Genomic DNA, 20330 nt, shown 5'->3' with positions numbered 1-20330 from the left:
CTGCTGGTTCTGTTCTACCTGATAATGAATTACTCCCACCTGGTGTCCCAGATCTAAATCAGTGCCTGATTAGAGGGGAACAATGAAAAAACACAGTGGCACTGGCTTTGAGGTCCAGAGTTGAATTTGAGGAGCCTAGGCCAGGGATGGGCAACTCCAGTCCTCGGGGGCCTGATTGGCATCACACTTTTGCCCCAGCTAACACACCTGACTCCAATAATCAACTAATATGTACAATGTTTTGTCATTTGATCAGACATGTACTTCTTTGTTACATACATGATCTTCAGTTTAGAATGCAATTACTTTCATCAGCTGTGTTTGCTAGGAATGGGGGAAAAGTGTGACACCATCCCTGGCAAACCAATTCTAAATGGCACTAGCAGTTTGAAAAGTAACCTAAGCAGAAAATAGACGGGTTGCAATTATTCCAAAACTGCAGCTTGTTGTTGGAACACATTTTCCTACTTCAATCACCCAGTCCATTTAGAATTTGTGATAAAGCTGTCGTCATTTGGCAAGGAATGTAGCTTGTGTATCCAATCAGATACTTTTTATAGGCATTTATTTCTGTAGGCCTAACAGGGAGCTTGTGTGTAGGGAGCTGACGGAATACAACTGAGTGAATAAGACCGAGGGGAAAGGGAATTTAGGGAGAAGAACTGTGTGATGCTTGGCTTTGTTTATTTTTGTTTTGCCCCACAAATACAACACTAGAGTCAAAGCAAATTAACATCGTCTCCAAGACAAAATGTAACTTGCCCGTTCGGGCAGCCACAAAGCACATTCCACCAAATAGTTTAAACAATGTAGAATATATATTTGTTTAAATCTCTGGTTAAAGATCAAGCATTGATGTCCATTCCAAGTAGGTATTAGGTTAGTAGGCTATCCACACATTCAGTCAGAATATACATCTGAAATAAATCACTACGTTTTTGTACTTTCTTTATTACAACAAATAAAATTACAAGTGTGTTGAAGACATGCTGCCGCCCATCAGAGCAGAGAAACATGAGAATATACAGTACAGACTGATGAGCTTCCTGACACCCTGACCTTTATATAACCTATATACAACATTACCCACTCACACCACACCACTCTGCTCTGTTTTACATACTTTCATCAATAAGGCAACTTAAAATGTTCTTATCCACAGAACTTTAGCAGGGACACGATTAAAATAATGAACATGGTGAAACTAGGCTTCCGTCTGGGGTTGGTGCTGTTAAACACAGTCACCAGAACACGGCTGACACTGAACTTGAACTTGTTTGGGATAGGGGGCAGCATTTTTACTTTTGGATGAATAGCGTGCCCAGAGTGAATTGCCTCCTACTCAGTCCCAGATGCTAATATATGCATATTATTATTAGTATTGGATAGAAAACACTCTGACGTTTCTAAAACTGTTTGAATGATGTCTGTGAGTATAACAGAACTCATATGGCAGGCAAAAACCTGAGAAAAAATCCAAACAGGAAGTGGGAAATCTGAGGTTTGTAGTTTTTGAACTCACCCCTATCGAATACACAGTGGGATATGGGTTATTTTGCACTTCCTAAGGCTTCCACTAGATGTCAACCGTCTTTTGAACTTTGTTTCAGGCTTCTCGTGTGAAGCGGGGCCGGATGGGAGCTGTTTGACTAAGGGGTCTGCCAGCAGCCTCGTTCTCGGTCAGGCGCGTTCACATGCGAGGTAGCTCTCGTTCCATTGCTTTTCTACAGACAATGGAATTCTCCGGTTGGAACATTATAGAACATTTATGATAAAAACATACTAAAGATTGATTCTATACTTTGTTTGACAAGTTTCTTCGACCTGTAATATAACTTTTTGAACGTTTTGTCCGACTGGACCAGATCACGCTTTTGGATTTGTTTACCAAACGCCCTAAAAAAAGAAGCTATTGGACATAAATGGACATAAATGGACATTATCAAACAAAACAAGCATTTATTGTGGAACTGTGATTCCTGGGAGTGCATTCTGATGAAGATCATCAAAGGTAAGTGAATATTTATGCTATTTATGAATAATGTTGACTACCCAACATGGCGGAAATTTCTGGTTTGGGCTCTGAGCGCCGTTCTCAGATAATGCTTTTTCCGTAAAGTTTTGAAAAAATCTGACACAGCGGTTGCATTAAGGAGATGTTTATCTAAAGTTCCATGCATAACACTTGCATTTTCATCAACATTTATAATGAGTATTTCTTTGAATTCATGTGGCTCTCTGCAATATCACTGCATGTTTTGGAACTACTGAACGTAACACGCCAATGTAAAATAAGATTTTTGGATATAAATATGAACTTTACAGAACAAAATATACATGTATTGTGTAACATTAAGTCCTATGAGTGTCATCTGATGAAGATCATCAAAGGTTAGTGATTAATTGTATCTCTATTTGTGCTTTTTGCGACTCACCCTCTTTGGCGGGAAAAAAGGCTGGGTTTTTCCTGTGAGTTGGTGGTGACCTAACAATCGTTTGTGGAGCTTTCGCTGTAAAGCATTTTTGAAATCAGACACTGTGGCTGGATTAAGGAGAATGTTATCTTTAAAATGGTGCCTAATACTTGTATGTTTGAGAAATTTGATTTATGAGATTTCTGTTGATTTGTATAGCGGAACCCCAGTCCTAGACAGGTTAAATCATACACTTTATGTTTATGAACCACTTTATGTTATAGTGACACTATCAAATAACATTTTATTTGTTAGCAGATGTTATTGCGAGTGTAGCGAAATGCTTGTGCTTCTAGTTCTGAGGGAGGAGGAGCCATAGTGACATTATCATTTAACCAGGTTAGAACTAAAACTACGGTCTCGTCTGGTGGTCAAACGCGGAACTCAGAAACATGACATCTGGTCATCTTTAGCCTGTAAGTATTTGGCTTCGATTTCTCTAGTGAGTGATTCGATTTCTCTCTAGAAAAACGGCACAAACTAAATAGAATTCAAGTAATTGAACCAACGTCGGTCAGTTGTTTAATACCCCACTACTTTATCCTAGAGTAAAAAGCTTGACTTAAACTACAGCTGTCGATCTACTGTTCTAGACCTTGTGACATTTTCCCATAGGACTACAGATCCCTGCATCCTGCTGAAGCACTAATACTTAACTACAATTCCCAGAATCCAACTAAAGCTGTTCTTCTGAAACACAAACCACACAGACAAAACACAAGACCCAGAAAGATCAAGTATTTTTTCTGTGTCCTTCCTCTATGTCTTTCTACACAGGAGACACATACCAACCGCGTGATCAATCTTCAGTACATATGGAATCTACATGTGTCAAACAGAACATAATAGCAGTATAGCATTTTTTAAATTCAGTAAATAAACCAACTAGAGATGAACAAAGAGCATTGGGGGGAGAGAGAGAGAGCGAGAGAAAGAGGTGTGTGTGTAAGAAGCTGATATGGCCCAGAGACAGTAGCATACTAGAATGCCTGACCATGCATCACTTAAACTAGACCCAGACATAGGGTCCTCTTCTGTCTCCTCTGGCTGCGTTTAGTGTCGTCTGGAATGAGAACGACTCCTACTACGCTTCCTGGAGTCCCTGTCTCTACTCCTATCTGTACTCCTGTCCTTCTCCCTCCTCTTCTCTCTATTCCTAGAGCTGCTGCTACTAGATCTGCTTCGGCTGTCTTTATGTCGACTATGTCTTTGGCCCCTCCTGCCTCTGCTGTGGCTCCTCTCACTAGAGCTTCTGCTCCAATCATGGCTGGTGCTTCTGCTGCTGCGGCCCCGTCCATGGTGACTGTCTCTCCTGTGGCTACGACTACCACTCCTCCGTCTGCTATCGCTTCTCCTCTTAGAAATGCGACTTCTCCGTCTGCTTTCGCTTCTCCTCTTAGAACTATGACTTCTCTTCCTCCTTCGACTATCACTCCTCTTTCTGCTGGAGCTTCTTCGTCTCCGGCTGTACCTCCTCCTACACTGGCTATGGGACCGACTCCTCTCCCTTTCTCTAGGTTTCTCCCTCGCCTCTCTGCTTCTACATTCATTACCTCTCCTCTCCTCCATGCCTCCTCGCCTCTCCTCCCCATCTCCTATCTGTTTCTCAGTGACGTGTGATCGTACCATAGCTCTGGGTCTCTCCCCGTTCACCCCCAGGGCCCTGCCTGTCTTACTCAGGTCGGAGCTGTCTCCCTTGTGCATGGTCAGGGCTGAGGACTGGGTGGAGGTCTGGTTTTCTCCCTCTCCTCCAGCCTTCTTCAGCAGGTTACCAACCAGTCTCTCCCTCAGCTCCCTCTCTCTGCGCTGCAGATCCAAGGCACGCCCTTTCTCTAACTCCACACGTCTCAACTCCGCCTCCTGCTCCCGCCTGCAGGCCTCAAGCTGCTCCAGCCGGGCTAACTCCTCCTTCTGCCTGGCTAACTCCTCTTTCTCTCGCTCCTCTCTCTCCACTCTCTCCTTCTCCTGCTGTTGCTGTTTTAGAGCCTAGGGAGGGGAGAGAATGAGAAAGACACAGATTGTAATGTAGGTCCTATCGCCATGTGTCTGTATTAAATGTGCATTGGTATAGGTGTAAGTACTGGTGCATGAAATGACACCATGCATCAAGTGTGTGTGTGTACCTTGGCCCTGCCCAGTAGTTCAGCGATAAGGCGTATAGACTCCAAGTTCCTCTGAGCCAACAACAGCCTTCTCTCCTCCGTCGCAATCTTCATCTGCAACTTCTTCTGCTCCTCCTCCTGTCTCCTCTTCACCTTCTTTAGGTTTCTCCTCTCCTCCCGGTCTCTCAGCTTCTGCTCTCGTTTCCGTATCCTCTCCTCCCTCCTCCGTTCCTTTTCCTCCTCCTCCGCCTCCTTCTGTTTCCTACAACCACAGCAGAAGCATGGATCATTCACTAAACTAATACATAGCTCTGCTACTGTCTATCAATACAGGCCCTAGTAGCTTAGTTCCTACCACCTTTGGTTTGCAGATCTGAAGGACTGGATGGGTGACAGCAATAAAGTGGACGCTTACACTCATTGGAAGACGAGGTGGAGCAATCAATGTTCCTTACACCTATCCGGTCTGTACTTCGCCTCAGAACTACAGACCACTAAAGAGGCAAAGACAGGGGACAATGTTTTCAGACCAGGCATATGACCTCATCTCTTTTCTCTGCATACCTCTCCTCCTCCTTCTGTCTCTCCTCTTCCTCCTTCTCCTTGCGTTTCAGCTCCTCCCTCTGTCTCTCCAACTCCAGTATTCTCAGTCGTTCCTGCTGCCGTCTCTTCAGAGCCACGTCACTCAGGTGCTTACTGGTGTCAAAGGTCACCTGACAGACAGGCAGGCAAACAGTTAGCCGAGTGAGTTGGTGTAGGACTGCAGGGTCCACTAGTGACACTCGGGTGTTTATTCGTGTCAAAGGTCACCTGACAGACAGGACGTGCTACTCCCCTGCCACTCTCCTCCTTCCACCCTCTCTCTCTCTCCTCATCCCCTCCCCTCTTTCTCTTATTTTGGCCTGAGAAGCTGTGACCCATGTGGATTAGAGACAGCTCTCTCTCCTAATTTCTCCATCTCTCTCTTCATTAAGGAAGAACAGTTTAGTTCTGGATTAGGGACCAGGCCTCCCGGTTTGGTCCAGTGATCCTTGGAATTATAATGGCCTGACTTTCATTTCACCAAAAGACCTTAAACCTGCTGTCCTACACAAGCCCTTCTCTACTGACTAACCCTCATTAGCATACACTTGGCCTCGATGGACCCCCCCTTCCAGCCAATGGTGCATCAACATTCTAACAGTCTAATAAATACATTTCATATATGCCATCAGAAGAATAAGAATTTGGTTGTGTTTATGGAGGTCTTTGTATAGTATACTAAAAAACAATTACTTCAGAGAACCTAATAGCATTTTAACTAGTTTGTTACTCTAGGCTAAAAGTACAAACTAAAAACCACAAGTTCAAGAGTTAAATCCATCACAAATGAATCCACTAACTTCATTTTGGCAGGTCTAAAGAAACATTGTGAAAATAAGAAAATGTATTTAAGAAAACGAAATAGCATATTTTAAGTGTATTATGTTACTAGTCTTTGCTTAGTAGCCTGAGCAAAGCTGCTATGTGAGTGGTCATGTGCTGAGCGCATGGACAGCGTGCAAGTGGTCATGTGCTGAGCGCATGGACAGCGTGCGAGTGGTCATGTGCTGAACGCATGGACAGCGTGCGAGTGGTCATGTGCTGAACGCATGGACAGCGTGCGAGTGGTCATGTGCTGAACGCATGGACAGCGTGCGAGTGGTCATGTGCTGAACGCATGGACAGCGTGCGAGTGGTCATGTGCTGAACGCTTGGACAGCGTGCGAGTGGTCATGTGCTGAACGCATGGACAGCGTGCAAGTGGTCATGTGCTGAGCGCATGGACAGCGTGCAAGTGGTCATGTGCTGAGCGCATGGACAGCGTGCGAGTGGTCATGTGCTGAACGCATAGACAGCGTGCGAGTGGTCATGTGCTGAACGCATGGACAGCGTGCGAGTGGTCATGTGCTGAACGCATGGACAGCGTGCGAGTGGTCATGTGCTGAACGCATGGACAGCGTGCGAGTGGTCATGTGCTGAACGCATGGACAGCGTGCGAGTGGTCATGTGCTGAACGCATGGACAGCGTGCGAGTGGTCATGTGCTGAACGCATGGACAGCGTGCGAGTGGTCATGTGCTGAACGCATGGACAGCGTGCGAGTGGTCATGTGCTGAACGCATGGACAGCGTGCGAGTGGTCATGTGCTGAACGCATGGACAGCGTGCGAGTGGTCATGTGCTGAACGCATGAACAGCGTGGATATTCTTGGAAAAAATGATATTTGGAAATAGAGCTGCACCACTCGAACTTTGCGTTATTTTACAAAGGTACAATACCAGTCAACAGTTTGGACACACCTACTCATTCAAGGGTGTTTCTTTATTTTTACTATTTTCTACATTGTAGAATAATAGTGAGGACATCAAAACTATGAAATAACACCTGGAATCATGTAGTAACCAAAAAAGTATTAAACAAAATCAATATATATTATATTTGAGATTCTTCAAATAGCCACCCTTTGCCCTGACAGCTTTCTCTCAACCATCTTCACCTGGAATGCTTTTCCAAGTCTTGAAGGAGTTCCCACATATGCTGAGCATTTGTTGGCTGCTTTTCCTTCACTCTGTGGTCCGAGTCATCCCAAACCATCTCAATTTGGTTGAAGTCGGGGGGATTGTGGAGGCCAGATCTGATGCAGCACTCCGTTGCGCTCCTTCTTGGTCAAATAGCCTTACACAGCCTGGAGGTGTGTTGGGTCATTGTCGTGTTGAAAAACAAATGATAGTCCCACTAAGCGCAAACCAAATGCACCCCCATACCATAACACCTCCTTCTCCAAGCTTTACGGTGGGAAATTCACATGCGGAGATCATCCGTTCACCCACACTGCGTCTTACAAAGCCACGGCAGTTGGAACCAAAAATCTCAAATTTGGACTCTAGACTAAAGGACATATTTCCACCGGTCTAATATCCATTGCTTGTGTTTCTTGGCCCAAGTATGTCTCTTCTTCTTATTGGTGTCCTTGGTGTTTCTTTGCAGCAATTCGACAATGAAGGCCAGATTCACGCAGTCTGCGCTGAACAGTTGATGTTGAGATGTGTCTGTTACTTGAACTCTGTAATGAACTTATCCTCTAGAGCAGGGGTAAGTCTGGGTCTAACTTTCCTGTGGCGGTCCTCATGAGAGCCAGTTTCATCATAGCGCATGATGGTTTTTGCGACTGCACTTGAAGAAACGTTCAAAGTTCTTGAAATGTTCCGTATTGACTGACCTTCATGTCTTAAAGTAATGATGGACCGTCGTTTCTCTTTGCTTATTTGAGCTGTCCTTGCCATAATATGGACTTGGTCTTTAAAAAATATATATTTAACCTTTATTTAACCAGGTAGGCTAGTTAACTTCTTATTGCTGCAGGGGCAGTATTGAGTAGCTTGGATGAAAGGTGCACAGAGGTGCCCATATTAAACGGCCTGCTCCTTAGTCCCAGTTGCTAATATATGCATATTATTATTCATATTGGATAGAAAACACCCTGAAGTTTCTAAAACTGTTTGAATTATGTCTGTGAGTATAACAGAACTCATAAGGCAGGCAAAAACCTGAGAAGTTCCACTTCCTGTTTGAAATATTTCTGAGGTGTCAGATTTTCAACCATGCTCTCAATTGAAATGACAGCGAGATATAGATGAGTTTTCACTTCCTTCGGCTTCCACTAGATGTCAACAGTCAACAGAACTTTGTCTGATGACTCTAATGTGAAGGGGGGCCGAAGGAGACAGGAATGAGTAATCACTTCCACGGGCTGATCACGCATTCACCATGTGCCTTCACATTAGTAGGACGTCCGTTCCATCGCTCTTCTGAAGTCAATTTAATTTTCCGTTTGGAACGTTATTCAAGATGCATGTTAACAACATTCTAAAGATTGATTCAGTACATCGTTTGACATGTTTCTACTGACTGTTACGGAACTTTTGGACATTTCGTCACGTTATAGTGGAGGCGCTTTCTGACTTTGGAATTGTTTACCGAAGGCGCGAACCAAAGTAGCTAATTGGACATAAATAACTGACATTATCGAACAAATCAAGCATTTATTGTGGACCTGGGATTCCTAGGACTGCATTCTGATGAAGTTCATCTGGTTTCTGTTGAGTCCAACATGGCGGCTAATTTGGCTATTGTTCTGAGCTCCGTCTCAGATTATTGCATGATTTGCAATTTCCGTAAAGTTTTTTGGAAATCTGACACAGCGGTTGAATTAAGGAGAGGTATATCTATAATTCCATGTGTATAACGTGTATTATCATCTACATTTATGATGAGTATTTCTGTTGAAACGATGTGGCTATGCACTATCACTGGATGTTTTTGGAACTAGTGAATCTAACGCGCCAATGTAAACTCATATTTTTTTGTTATAAATATGAACTTTATCAAACAAAACATGCATGTATTGTAACATGAAGTCCTATGAGTGTCATCTGATGAAGATAAAGGTTTTATCTCTATTTCTGCTTTTTCTAACTGCTATCTTTCGCTGGAAAAATGGCTGTGCATATTTTGGTTTGATGGTGACCTAACATAATCGTTTGTAGTGCTTTCGCTGAAAAGCATATTTGAAATCGGACACTTTGGTGGGATTAACAACAAGAATACCTTTAAAATGATTTAAGACACATGTATGTTTGAGGAATTTTAATTATGCGATTTCTGGTTTTTGAATTTGGCGCCCTGCACTTTATCTGGCTGCTGTCATATCAATCCCGGTAGCGGGATGCAGCCATAAGAAGTTTAAGAATAAGTTATCATTTACAACTGCGACCTGGCCAAGATAAAGCAAAGCAGTGCGACACAAACAACAACACAGAGTTACACATGGGATAAACAAACAGTCAATAACACAATAGAAAAAAAAGTATATTTTACCAAATAGGGCTATCTTCTGTATACCACCCCTACCTTGTCACAACACGCATCAAGAAGAAAATAAATTCCACAAATTAACAAGGCACACCTGTTAATTGAAATACATTCCAAGTGACAACCTCATGAAGCTCTTTGAGAGAATGCAAAGAGTGTGCGCAAAGCTGTCATCAAGGCAAAGGGTGGCAAGTTGAAGAATCTCAAATATAAAATATTTTGACTTGTTTCAAACTTTTTTGGTTACTTCTAGTGATGCACCGGTATGACATTTTTGGCCGATACCGATATCCAATATTTTCCTTGACAAAAAAAACCTGATACCGATAACCGATATTCCAAATGTTTAGAGGCCTTTTAAGCATTCTAGGACAGTTAAATAGTTAACACACAGACACACACATGGACGAAGCGGTCTAAGGCACTGCATCTCAGTGCAAGAGGCGTCACTATAGTCCCTGGTTCGAATCCAGGCTGTATCACATCTGGCCGTGATTGGGAGTCCCATAGGGCGGTGCACAACTGGCCCAGCGTCATCTGGGTTTGGCTGGGGTAGGCCGTCATTGCAAATAAGAATTTGTTCTTAACTGACTTGCCTAGTTAAATAAAAGGTTACAGACACACCAAAAAGTTATTTGTTGGCATTTACTTATGTCCCCATTACCAGTAAAACATAATCAAAACCTATTTCTTTCACTTACTTGCTGTGCTGTTTCGTTGTTCAGTCGTTTCATTCTCAACCAGGATTTCTATGGAATGCTGTTTGGGTCTTTGCATGTCAAAAAAGACACTAGCTTGTTGACCAATCAGGACCTGCATATGACTGCACGTCACATTATAATTTAACGCATTCATACATTTTTGCGTAGATATTACACATTGATTACACTCTCTCTTGTATTAGATATGTCACAACGATTCATCGATATGTATGCTATGATGCAGGTAAATTTGTCTCACGCACCTACAGCGCTGGTCATAAAAAATGTATGCAAACAATATTCTTCCCCAAAAACATAGCAACACGACATCTGTTTCAGTAGCTATAGTTAGCTAGCTAACTATATAGCTAGGTGTCGTCATCTAAAATAACCCTAATTTATAAGACACCAATGTTCTCTGGGTGTCACTGAGTAGACTGTTACCCCATTTCATTGATCCCCAATCCTTAGGTAAAGCTGTAGAGTGCAATATGAATGTCAATACACACAATAGGCTGACTGGGGTGGTTATTTCACACAGTCACAGTCCCGTGATAAGAGCTACAATGCTAATATTTGCGTAAACTCTTCACAGTTGTGTTCTGTGGGTGTCACTGAGTAGACTGATATCCCATTTCATTGGTTCACATTCCAACCTTGTTTTACATTATCTGGTCTAAATATGGCATGATTCCAACAATTGTAACCATCTGCATCACTTTCAAAGCAGTACTTTTATTTTGAAGGCAAACCGCAAATTCCACTATTGTGCCTAATCCTTATTGCGGCTAGCTTCACAACATATACCCCGGTCCGGTCGAGCGTCACTAACCAGATGAAGCTAGCTGGCTGCTTTTAACGTTAGCTTTGGCAACAGGGTTAAGTAGCTGGCTAGCTATTTATTTCAAGTTCAATAGGCAAACAACAAGTGGCTAGCTAGCTAATACTTACAAGGATTCCTAAATCATTGCTAAGAATAGTGAAAATGACTTCAGTTTCTACTGGTCATTGTTTTCAGACTGGTTGTATTGGTGCTATCAAGGTACCAAGCTAAACCTAGCTAGCTACGCCAGAAGTTACAGTCGAACAAATAATGCTTTATTACCAATGCGATACTGTAAACACATTGTTCATGGCCGGTGTTTGCACAGCTTTGACAGTGGTGGCGCTTGGCTTGCACGTACAAATGCAGAACACACAACATTCTATAATAGAACTGTGTTATTTGACGTGTCAAATTAAAAGCTTATTTAACGCGTCAAATAGTGTTATTTGACGTGTATCTTTGACATGCAAAGACCCAAACGGCATTCCATAAGCATGTCGTGAAGCTAATAGCAGTGACGCTTTTACTGTGTAACTCCGGTAGGGCAAAATCTGAACAATAGCACACATGGTAAGGTTAGTGTGTACCGGTGCTCGACCAGTCGCGAAAGCCAATATCACCCACGACAGAGAATGGTTGATTGTCAAGGACAATGAATTCCATTATCTTGCCGTTAATGGATTTCACCTTTGAGTTGTCTTGCTGAAATTTCCTTACTCTTTCAAATCACTGCTCGACTTGTTGGCTGCTCGATCCACATAGCAGACATTGTGGGCTAGGTTAGGAATGCTGTGTTGCAAGTGTAAGGCAAAATTTTACGTGGTGTCATTACGTCATGTACCTACATTTATTAGGTATGCACGTAAGCTTTGACATCGGGTTTTCACGTCGGCGTTAAACTAGACATCGGGCTGATACCGATGTTGGCATTTTTAGCTAATATTGGCTGATTCCGATATGTTCACCAATATATTGTGCATCCCTAGTTAATACATGATTTCATGTGTTTTTTCATAGTTTTGATGTCTTCACTATTATTCTACAATGTAGAAAATAGTAGAAATAATGAAAAACCCTTGAATGAGTAGGTGTTCTAAAACTTTGGACCGGTAGTGTAAGTGTCACAGACACTGATACTATATAGAAATCTAAAACACTCATCTCTCATGTACAATTTGACAACTGATAATATTGTCACTCATCAAACCATTGTCAATTTAATCTTGTCTTTAGGCTAACTCTTATGTGTGAAATTAGTTTGGGTATAAATTTAGGTGTAGTTTGGGTGTAGTTTGGGTAGTTTCAAATGGGCCGGCTGCGCAGGCTGACTGGCATCGTTTGTTTCCCCTCGCTCATTAACTCGGATTGAGTCAAGGATATGTTTAGCATTATTCTAAAGGCCTCCTGCAACACATAGCATGGTTTCATTTCCCTTACAGTACATTTTATTAGTAATAGTTATTGTAAATAAAACAGTCCGGTAACAGATTATTTTTCCAAAGTAAAAGACAATGATATCAACCTACAAGGCGTGCAGTCAAATAATTAGCTATAAAATTGAGCGCCAAAGTTGGCAAATAGGCTCATAAACACTAATCCTTACACTATTATATTTTTTAATTGAATCATCAACCTCTTCACCCTCCTTAATTTAGTTAGGCCTAATTAAAATGAAATTGGGAAATAATGTGCACAATTATCGGCCATTCATCCATTTGTCATTCAGTGAGGAGCGAGAGACAGATTAGCCCCTGGCTGAGTACCAACAACCTACAGCGGATTGTCTTAGCTGGTTAAAATGGGAATAGGTGTGAAGAAAACAGAGAAAAAAGGCTTGAAACACTTTGTGATTTCAAAATTCTGACCAATGAGCAATGTAAAATACAAACTTTAAGGAAAAGTCAGGGAGGGTCGTTGCATTCTTTGGGGGGGGGTTATTTTACAAAATCAAACGTCAGTGGTCGTTGGCCTATGGCGGTTCTAGTGCTGACACAGCAGGACAATCCCCTCAACCTTCACCCAGATCTAAAAGTGTGGATACCCTCCTCTCCCTTCTATACGTGGCTCATCCCTCTTAGTGTGTGTATATGTTTGTGTGTCTGTAGTGTGGATAGTGTGTGTAGTTCAGTACCTTGATGTTGCAGGCCACAGCCTTGCCGTCCTCTCCTTTGTACATGAGCTTCATGCCTCTCAGTGTGTCCATGGCCTTGGCGAAGCCATCGTACTCCTGGTACTGGACGTACGCCTCAAAGTTAAGATGGCCGCCGAAGGTGAAGGTGTTGAAGTTCTTATCAAGAGTATCCTCTCTGTACGGGTCCAACATGGGGATGTCTACATGACGCACCTGACCAAAGCCCTGGGAGGAGTGATAAGGTTAGTTGTAGGGCTAGGACAATACCAGTATTGCAATACTCATTAGTATCGTGGCAAGGAAACAAAACAAAGTGGATTTCACTTCATATGTTGGAAACAAACATCATGTTGTCATCCAGAGTCACATTTATTTATATTCCAAGCAATAGAACACAATATTCTACATACAGCAGCTTTTTAAAGGACCACAAGTTAAGTCTGCTTTGTGTTTTCATTTTAGCCATGTAAAGAATATTGTGATACTGGTATCGTCCCAGCCCTAATTAGGATGTATGTATAAGGGGATTTGATTGATCGATGACAGATTGAGTGATTGATTGTTAGGTACAGTATCATTCAAGGATTTTTCTTTATTTTACTATTTTCTACATTGTAGAATAATAGTGAAGACATCAAAACTATGAAATAACACATATGGAATCATGTAGTAACCTAAAGTGTTAAACAAATCAAAATATATTTAAAATTCTTCAAAGTAGCCACCCTTTGCCTTGACTACAGATTTGCACTCTTGGCATTCTCTCAATGCTTTTCCAAGTCTTGAAGGAGTTCCCACATATGCTGAGCACTTCTTGACTGCTTTTCCTTCACTCTGCAGTCCAACTCATCCCAAACCATCTCAATTGGGTTGAGGTAGTGTGATTGTGGAGGCCAGGTCATCTGATGCAGCACTCCATCACTCTCCTTCTTGGTCAAATAGCCCTTACATAGCCTGGAGGTGTGTTGGGTAATTGTCCTGTTGAAAAACAAATGATAGTCCCACTAAGTGCAAACCAGATGAGATGGCATATCACTGCAGAATGCTGTGGTAGCCATGCTGGTTAAGTGTGCCTTGAATTCAAAATAAAAAAGGGTCAACAGCAAAGCACCACCACACAATCACACCTCCTCCTCCATGCTTCATGTGGGAACCACACATGCGGAGATCACCCGTTCACCTACTCTGCCTCTCACAAAGATCAGGGATGCAAACTGGTGAGGGCCCAAAAAGATGACAGGTTTTTTGTTGCACTGAAACATGCAAAAAAAAATATGAAATTAAATCACTGCTAAGGGGAAATGCAGGTTAACAAAGTAAACAACAAAGAATATGATCTACATTATCAGTTTGGGTGTAAAATAAGTGGTTAATGTGAACCTAACTCACAGCTAAAAAATGTTAAGGCAATCCAATGTTCTGTTGCCTAGACTTTACTGCAAAAGAAACTCAAGCCTTGAGAAAAAAAACAATACACTTATATTGCAGTTAGCCTTTATAATAGAACGCTTGTGACCACACACACATAAACACTGCACTTGGGAAAAACACATCTTAAAGTAGAAATAGAATGAAACAAGCAAGCATTTTATTTTTGCTCTATTATAGTGGCCACTATAGATATCGATCAAGTGCACAAGGCTACATGTGTGCAAAAATACACACGTGTTACTGTCAAGTTCAACACAACAAAAACAATATATTTGGGCTACACTGCACATTATTACATTGTATACTTTCTGCCTGTGGACATCTGTTCTACAATGTGCCAGCGAAAGTGAGGAAGAGAGAAAGTGTGTGGTGTTCCTTTCACCTCTATAGTGGCATCCAGCTTGACCTCCCGGGTGGCGCAGTGGTCTAGGGCACTGCATCGCAGTGCTAGCTGCGCCACCAGAGTCTCTGGGTTCGCGCCCAGGCTGGGCTGGGTTCGCGCCCAGGCTCTGTCGCAGCCGGCCGCAACCGGGAGGTCCGTGGGGCGACGCACAATTGGCATAGCGTCGTCCGGGTTAGGGAGGGTTTGGCCGGTAGGGATATCCTTGTCTCAGTATGTAAAATGTAATAAAATGTATGCACTCTACTGTAAGTCGCTCTGGATAAGAGCGTCTGCTAAATGACTAAAATGTAATGTAAATGTAAGCCAGGCCCAGCTCCAACTACACTTGATCCCGGAATCACTTCTCACAAGCAACGCCTCATTTACACCTAATTCTCTCATTCTGAAAATTAACCACATACTGTAGATGGAAAACATTAGTTAACAGATAGTTGTTAGTTCGTTAGCTAGTGAACATTTCACACAGATTGCCAGGGTCCAGTAAGCAACTAATGCGTTTTCACTTGAGGAACGGCAAGGAGTCATATACCAGTTAATACTATAGGGAATTGGTTAGGTTACTAATGTTACCTCATCTGATGTTATGTTAGCTAGCTAATGTTAGCTGTCTGCCTTTATTAGCAAGCTAATTTTAACACCGTAAACTCAATTATTTGATCATATAACTTGGCTAATGCTGCTCAACATTTCTCTGGCAAACTAACAAAGATTTCGATCCAGCTAACAAGATACTTAACAATGCTAATACTTGTTCCACCACACTTTCTCCCTCACCTCAAACTTTCAAAATACTAGTAGTCTTTCAGTTACAGCTCATGAAGTACGCTTTGTCACCTTCTCACCCCCGTCTCCGTGGTCAGGCTTCTCACCAAACGTTACCGCTTCGTTATTGTTCAGGGGACGCGCTGCTGTAACTGTCAAGCTGTCTTTCCAGAGGGCGCACTGATGCTGTAACTAGTAAGTTGGTTATCTCTTCTTTCTTCAGTCGCGTGCTGCACTGCATTCTAGTAGGTAAACAATTGGCTGAGCCTTGGATACACCCAGTATTGCTCCCCCCCCCCCAAAAAAATCTCTCATCGGATCAACACGAATCACGTAGATCACCTATTTTGGATTCAAAATGCCAAATTTCACCGAAAGGTGACTAATTTGCATCCCTGAAAGACACGGCGTTTGGAACAATTTTTTTTTTTTTAATTTAGACTCAGAGTAAAGTACAGATTTCCACCGGTCTAATGTCCATTGCTCGTGTTTCTTGCCCCAAGCAAGTCTGTTCTTATTGGTGTCCTTCAGTAGTGTGTTCTTTGCAGCAATTCGACCATGAAGGCCTGATTCACGCAGTCTCCTCTGAACAGTTGATGTTGAGATGTGTCTGTTACTTGAACTCCGTGAAGCATTTATTTGGGCTGCAATTTCTGAGCTGCAGTTAACTCTAATGAACTTATCCTCTGCAGCAGAGGTAACTCCGGGTTTTCCTTTCCTGTGGCGATCCTCATGACAGCCATCATAGGGCTTGATGGTTTTTGCGACTGCACTCGAAGAAACTTTAAAAGTTCTTGAAATTTTCCGGATTGACTGACCTTCATGTCTTAAAGTAATGGACTTATTTGATCTGTTCTTGCAATAAAATGGACTTGGTCTTTTACCAAATAGGGCAATCTTCTGTATACCACCCCTACCTTGTCACAACACAACTGATTGACTCAAACGCATTAAGGAAAAAAATTCCACAAATGAACTTTTAACAAGGCACACCTGTTAATTGAAATGCATTCCAAGACTACCTCATGAAGCTGGTTGAGAGAATGCAAAGAGTGTACAAATCTGTCATCAAGGAAAAGGGTGGCTAGTTTGAAGAATCTTAAATATAAAATATATTTTGATTTGTCTAACACTTTTTTGTCTAACACTTTTTACTACATGATTCCTTATGTGTTATTTCATAGTTGTGATGTCTTCACTATTATTCTACAATGTAGAAAATAGTAAAAAATAAAGAAAAACCCTTAAATAAGTAGGTGTGTCAAACTTTTGACTGGTAGTGTATATAATGAGTTCTTTCCTACCCGGAAGATGGTCTGCAGGGCCATCTCGGAGGGCCGATCAGGGGGACCGTCAGGCAAGGTAAACCAGCGGCAGGGCAGGCCCTCCAAGCGGATGGTGTCTGGCCTCTCCCCTGGAACCGTATCGTTCATGTCCTTGGCGTCACGGAAGAACGAGTCCCAGTCATAACGTGTCGGGAAGTCCATCTTATTCTCCACTGCACGCACCTGGACACCCCACAGACCAGGGAAAAATGATTATCAGTTATAACTACATGATGTATTATTCCCTGTTAATTTATCAGTCCGGTTGATTAGGGTAAAAAAAGTTATGTTTTACAAGAACTTGGGGAAGGTACTCTATCACCAAAAACACAGATTTTTTGTTCACACTTTGACCCCTACATAACAGTTCCGTTACCTTGAGTATGTCAGTGAAGCCGCTGAGTTTGATGCTCTTGCCATCCAGTTTGGCCAGTAGGATCTTCACCACCCCTCTGTTTTCCACCTCGCCCTCGAAGCGGATAAAGTCCATGGTGCTCTTAGAGATCCTGGGGAGAGACAGCGGTGAGACATATTGCTTGATTAATACGGCTTCATTGAATACATGTATCCATATCAGAAAATACTGATACGATGCAAACCATTGGCCATATTATCAGTATTGTCATGGTTTTACTGTTATTAGATTGTGTTTTTTATAGCTAAGCTACAAGCAAACACACATGACCTATGGCTAAAACAGTATGAATATGTTCCTATGGACAGGGCACATGCCAACCTGAGGGCAGAGAACTGTTCAGGAGCCACCATGGCCTTCACCCTCTCCATCACCTCCCAGTTAGAGATGCTCTTCCCAGGGAGCTTCAGCTGGGGCAGTGCCACACTCAACTGGAAGAGAAATCATAGAATACATTTTACTGTAATACATGCTCATCTGGATGTTAAATGCATTGCGTTGGAGATGCTCATTACTTCAGGTACAGGTGTATTTGCCTGGAAACACTATGTTGAATAACATTGAATTGTACGTCAGATCAGAAATGAGCATCTGTATCAGGAATGTTTCCTCTCAACCTCTACAAGCCAGAATGTTGAATAAAATTACATTTTTGCGTTGTCTGTGCGGCTTTACTGGTTGTCTGTGGGGTTGTTCCTATTGGCGGTAGGAATGTGAGACAATATATCAACAGGAAAGTATAATTACATCAACTTCTCAAAGCGCTGGTAGCGCATTCAGATTCCTATCACCTGAAGCATGCACAGAACCATGTAAACACGTGCATGAGCTCGGCAAGTGTGCATGCATCTGTGCATTTTATCTTTTTCCCCAGCTTTAGATGATAGAAATCTGAATGCACTACATTATATTCAACATCCTGGCTTGTAGAGGTTGTTACAGTTAACTTTTCTGATTCAAATGCTCATTCCTGCCCAACGTAGAATTCAATGTCCTGTTTCCAGCCAAATGGTGTATGTGACACTGTATGTGTCACTCACCGTCATCTTGGCGATGGGTTTCAGGAACAGGTTGTACTCCTGACACAGACACACCGCCTCAGTGGTGTCATGGACGAGGGTGGTCATCATGACCTGACTACAGAGGGAGGGGAGAGTGTAAGAGGGGGGCGGGCGAGTCATACAGTACTATTGCTGTAAATCTGGTTGGCCAGCCGGACAGCTAGCTATAATTAATGTAGCATAAATTGCCAATGAATGGATTTCTTGTTAGCTACTATATTTTTTCTAATGAATCAGTAACGTTAGCCATCTTGCTTCATGACATCTTTTATCAAGTCACCATAAAGGACATCACTGTGAATTTTTACTAGCAAACTATCATCTAAATATCCGATATGTACCTAAGCAATACAATTAAAAACAGAATATATCTAGCTAGCCGAATAGCTGCTACGACCGAATGGTTTCACATAGGTAACGACGTTAGCTGGCTAACATAGCAGCTAACTGTTAGCCGGCTAATGGTAACCAATGCGGCCGCAGCACTTTTATACTGGAAAAAAACACTGAAATCAATGACAGTTAATGATGTAAATACACCAACCTGCTTCACCAGCTGCTAAATATATGTATTTTTTGTTGTTTGTATGTGTTAAAATTAGAATATGTCCACAAAGCGTCAATTAACTGTAGTTTTCTGCACAACAAATGTAGCTACTCGAGGACACTTCCGAGTTGAGAGAACTTTGAACTTACCGTAAACATCCAAAGGTTTTTTAACTGTAGAAAAAAAACTTTACCGCCACCTTGCGACGATTCCCCAAGCGCATTTGCGCAGACTGTTTTACTAACAAAATACCTCTATGTAACATAATAACATCTTTGCAAATGATCTAAATTGTCTTGTATCAGAGAGCATCAACATTTCCCACCATCATCACATTAGAAAAATATCAAATTGGCAAATACTCTTTTCCTGTTGCCTTTCTAAGATTTCTGCGAATGGATACCTACAACTGATGTAGGGATGTGAGGTGCGTGTGGGCAGCCCATGGGAAAAGTGTATTTGCCAATATTATATAGTTTACTAGCTGCTTATCCATGGTAGATCACTGGTTAATTTCACAAAAACAATCTACCAAACTATTTCTCAATGTTTCTCAAAATTAGGGTAGCTTTGATCATGCTTTATGTCGTTAGTCCACACAACATGTCACCCTGTCAGCTACAGTAGAACCTGATGAACAACATGGGGGAAAATGATACAATTGGACATGCTTTTTTGTCCTACCAGATTCACGTTGAGAAGGTTCTAGCTAGTGTATCCCTATGTCCTCTGACTCTTATTGGATATATTTCTATGGTTTGTCAGGTCCCAGGTTCCCATGACTGTTATATTTTATTTACGTTAATTACTATTAGTGTTTTACATTAGCGCAATCTGTACCTCATAGAGCAGATCTAGTAATAACATGCTGACCAAATCGGCTACATTGTGTGCGCGAGAGCATTGCAAAATAAATGTACACATAGATGTTATTCAATCGTTTCATCCAAACTGCTCGCGCGTCAACAGCTGTCTGTGTAGCCAGGCACTCTTGACATGCTGGTCCCATCTATTCATTGGTTTTTATGAGTATATACCCAAGTGGGTGATTGAAAGTTGAGGTCCACACTCCAATCCACTAGTGATGGGAAGTTCCACTCTTTTTAAAGGTGCTGAATGGTCAATCCAACATCCGCATTGGCATGCAACATTAATGGTGACATGGCCTCTGCAGAAGTCAGGACATTGATACCTTGTGTGCTTCGCCAAACAGAACTGTTGTGAAAGAAGTTGTCAAAGAAGTGAGTTTCTGTTTATACA

At 42.1% G+C, this 20330-nt stretch overlaps 1 protein-coding gene across 2 annotated transcripts; it reads right to left on the bottom strand.

Annotated features, from left to right (window-relative positions):
- Window positions 1-667: 667 nt before the first annotated feature.
- On the bottom strand, window positions 668-19197 carry LOC129816508 (A-kinase anchor protein 17A-like). 2 transcript variants are annotated; one of them, XM_055871069.1, is made up of 9 exons: window positions 19068-19197; window positions 18503-18599; window positions 17784-17893; window positions 17424-17553; window positions 17027-17230; window positions 13127-13351; window positions 5141-5289; window positions 4598-4838; window positions 668-4460 (listed from the first exon to the last, which is right to left on the bottom strand). In XM_055871069.1, the coding sequence occupies exons 2-9, from the start codon at window positions 18590-18592 to the stop codon at window positions 3528-3530; spliced, it is 2082 nt and encodes a 693-aa protein (XP_055727044.1). In that variant the 5' UTR covers window positions 18593-18599; window positions 19068-19197; the 3' UTR covers window positions 668-3527. The 2 variants fall into 2 exon arrangements, with proteins under 2 accessions (XP_055727044.1, XP_055727046.1); XM_055871071.1 differs by having other exon boundaries at window positions 18503-18595.
- Between the last annotated feature and the right edge of the window lie 1133 nt (window positions 19198-20330).

This window comes from Salvelinus fontinalis, chromosome 19 (assembly GCF_029448725.1).
Source record: "Salvelinus fontinalis isolate EN_2023a chromosome 19, ASM2944872v1, whole genome shotgun sequence".
Classification (NCBI taxonomy): Eukaryota; Metazoa; Chordata; class Actinopteri; order Salmoniformes; family Salmonidae; genus Salvelinus; species Salvelinus fontinalis.
Note: the sequence above shows the minus strand (reverse complement) of the source record. Positions and strands in the feature narration are given on the sequence as shown.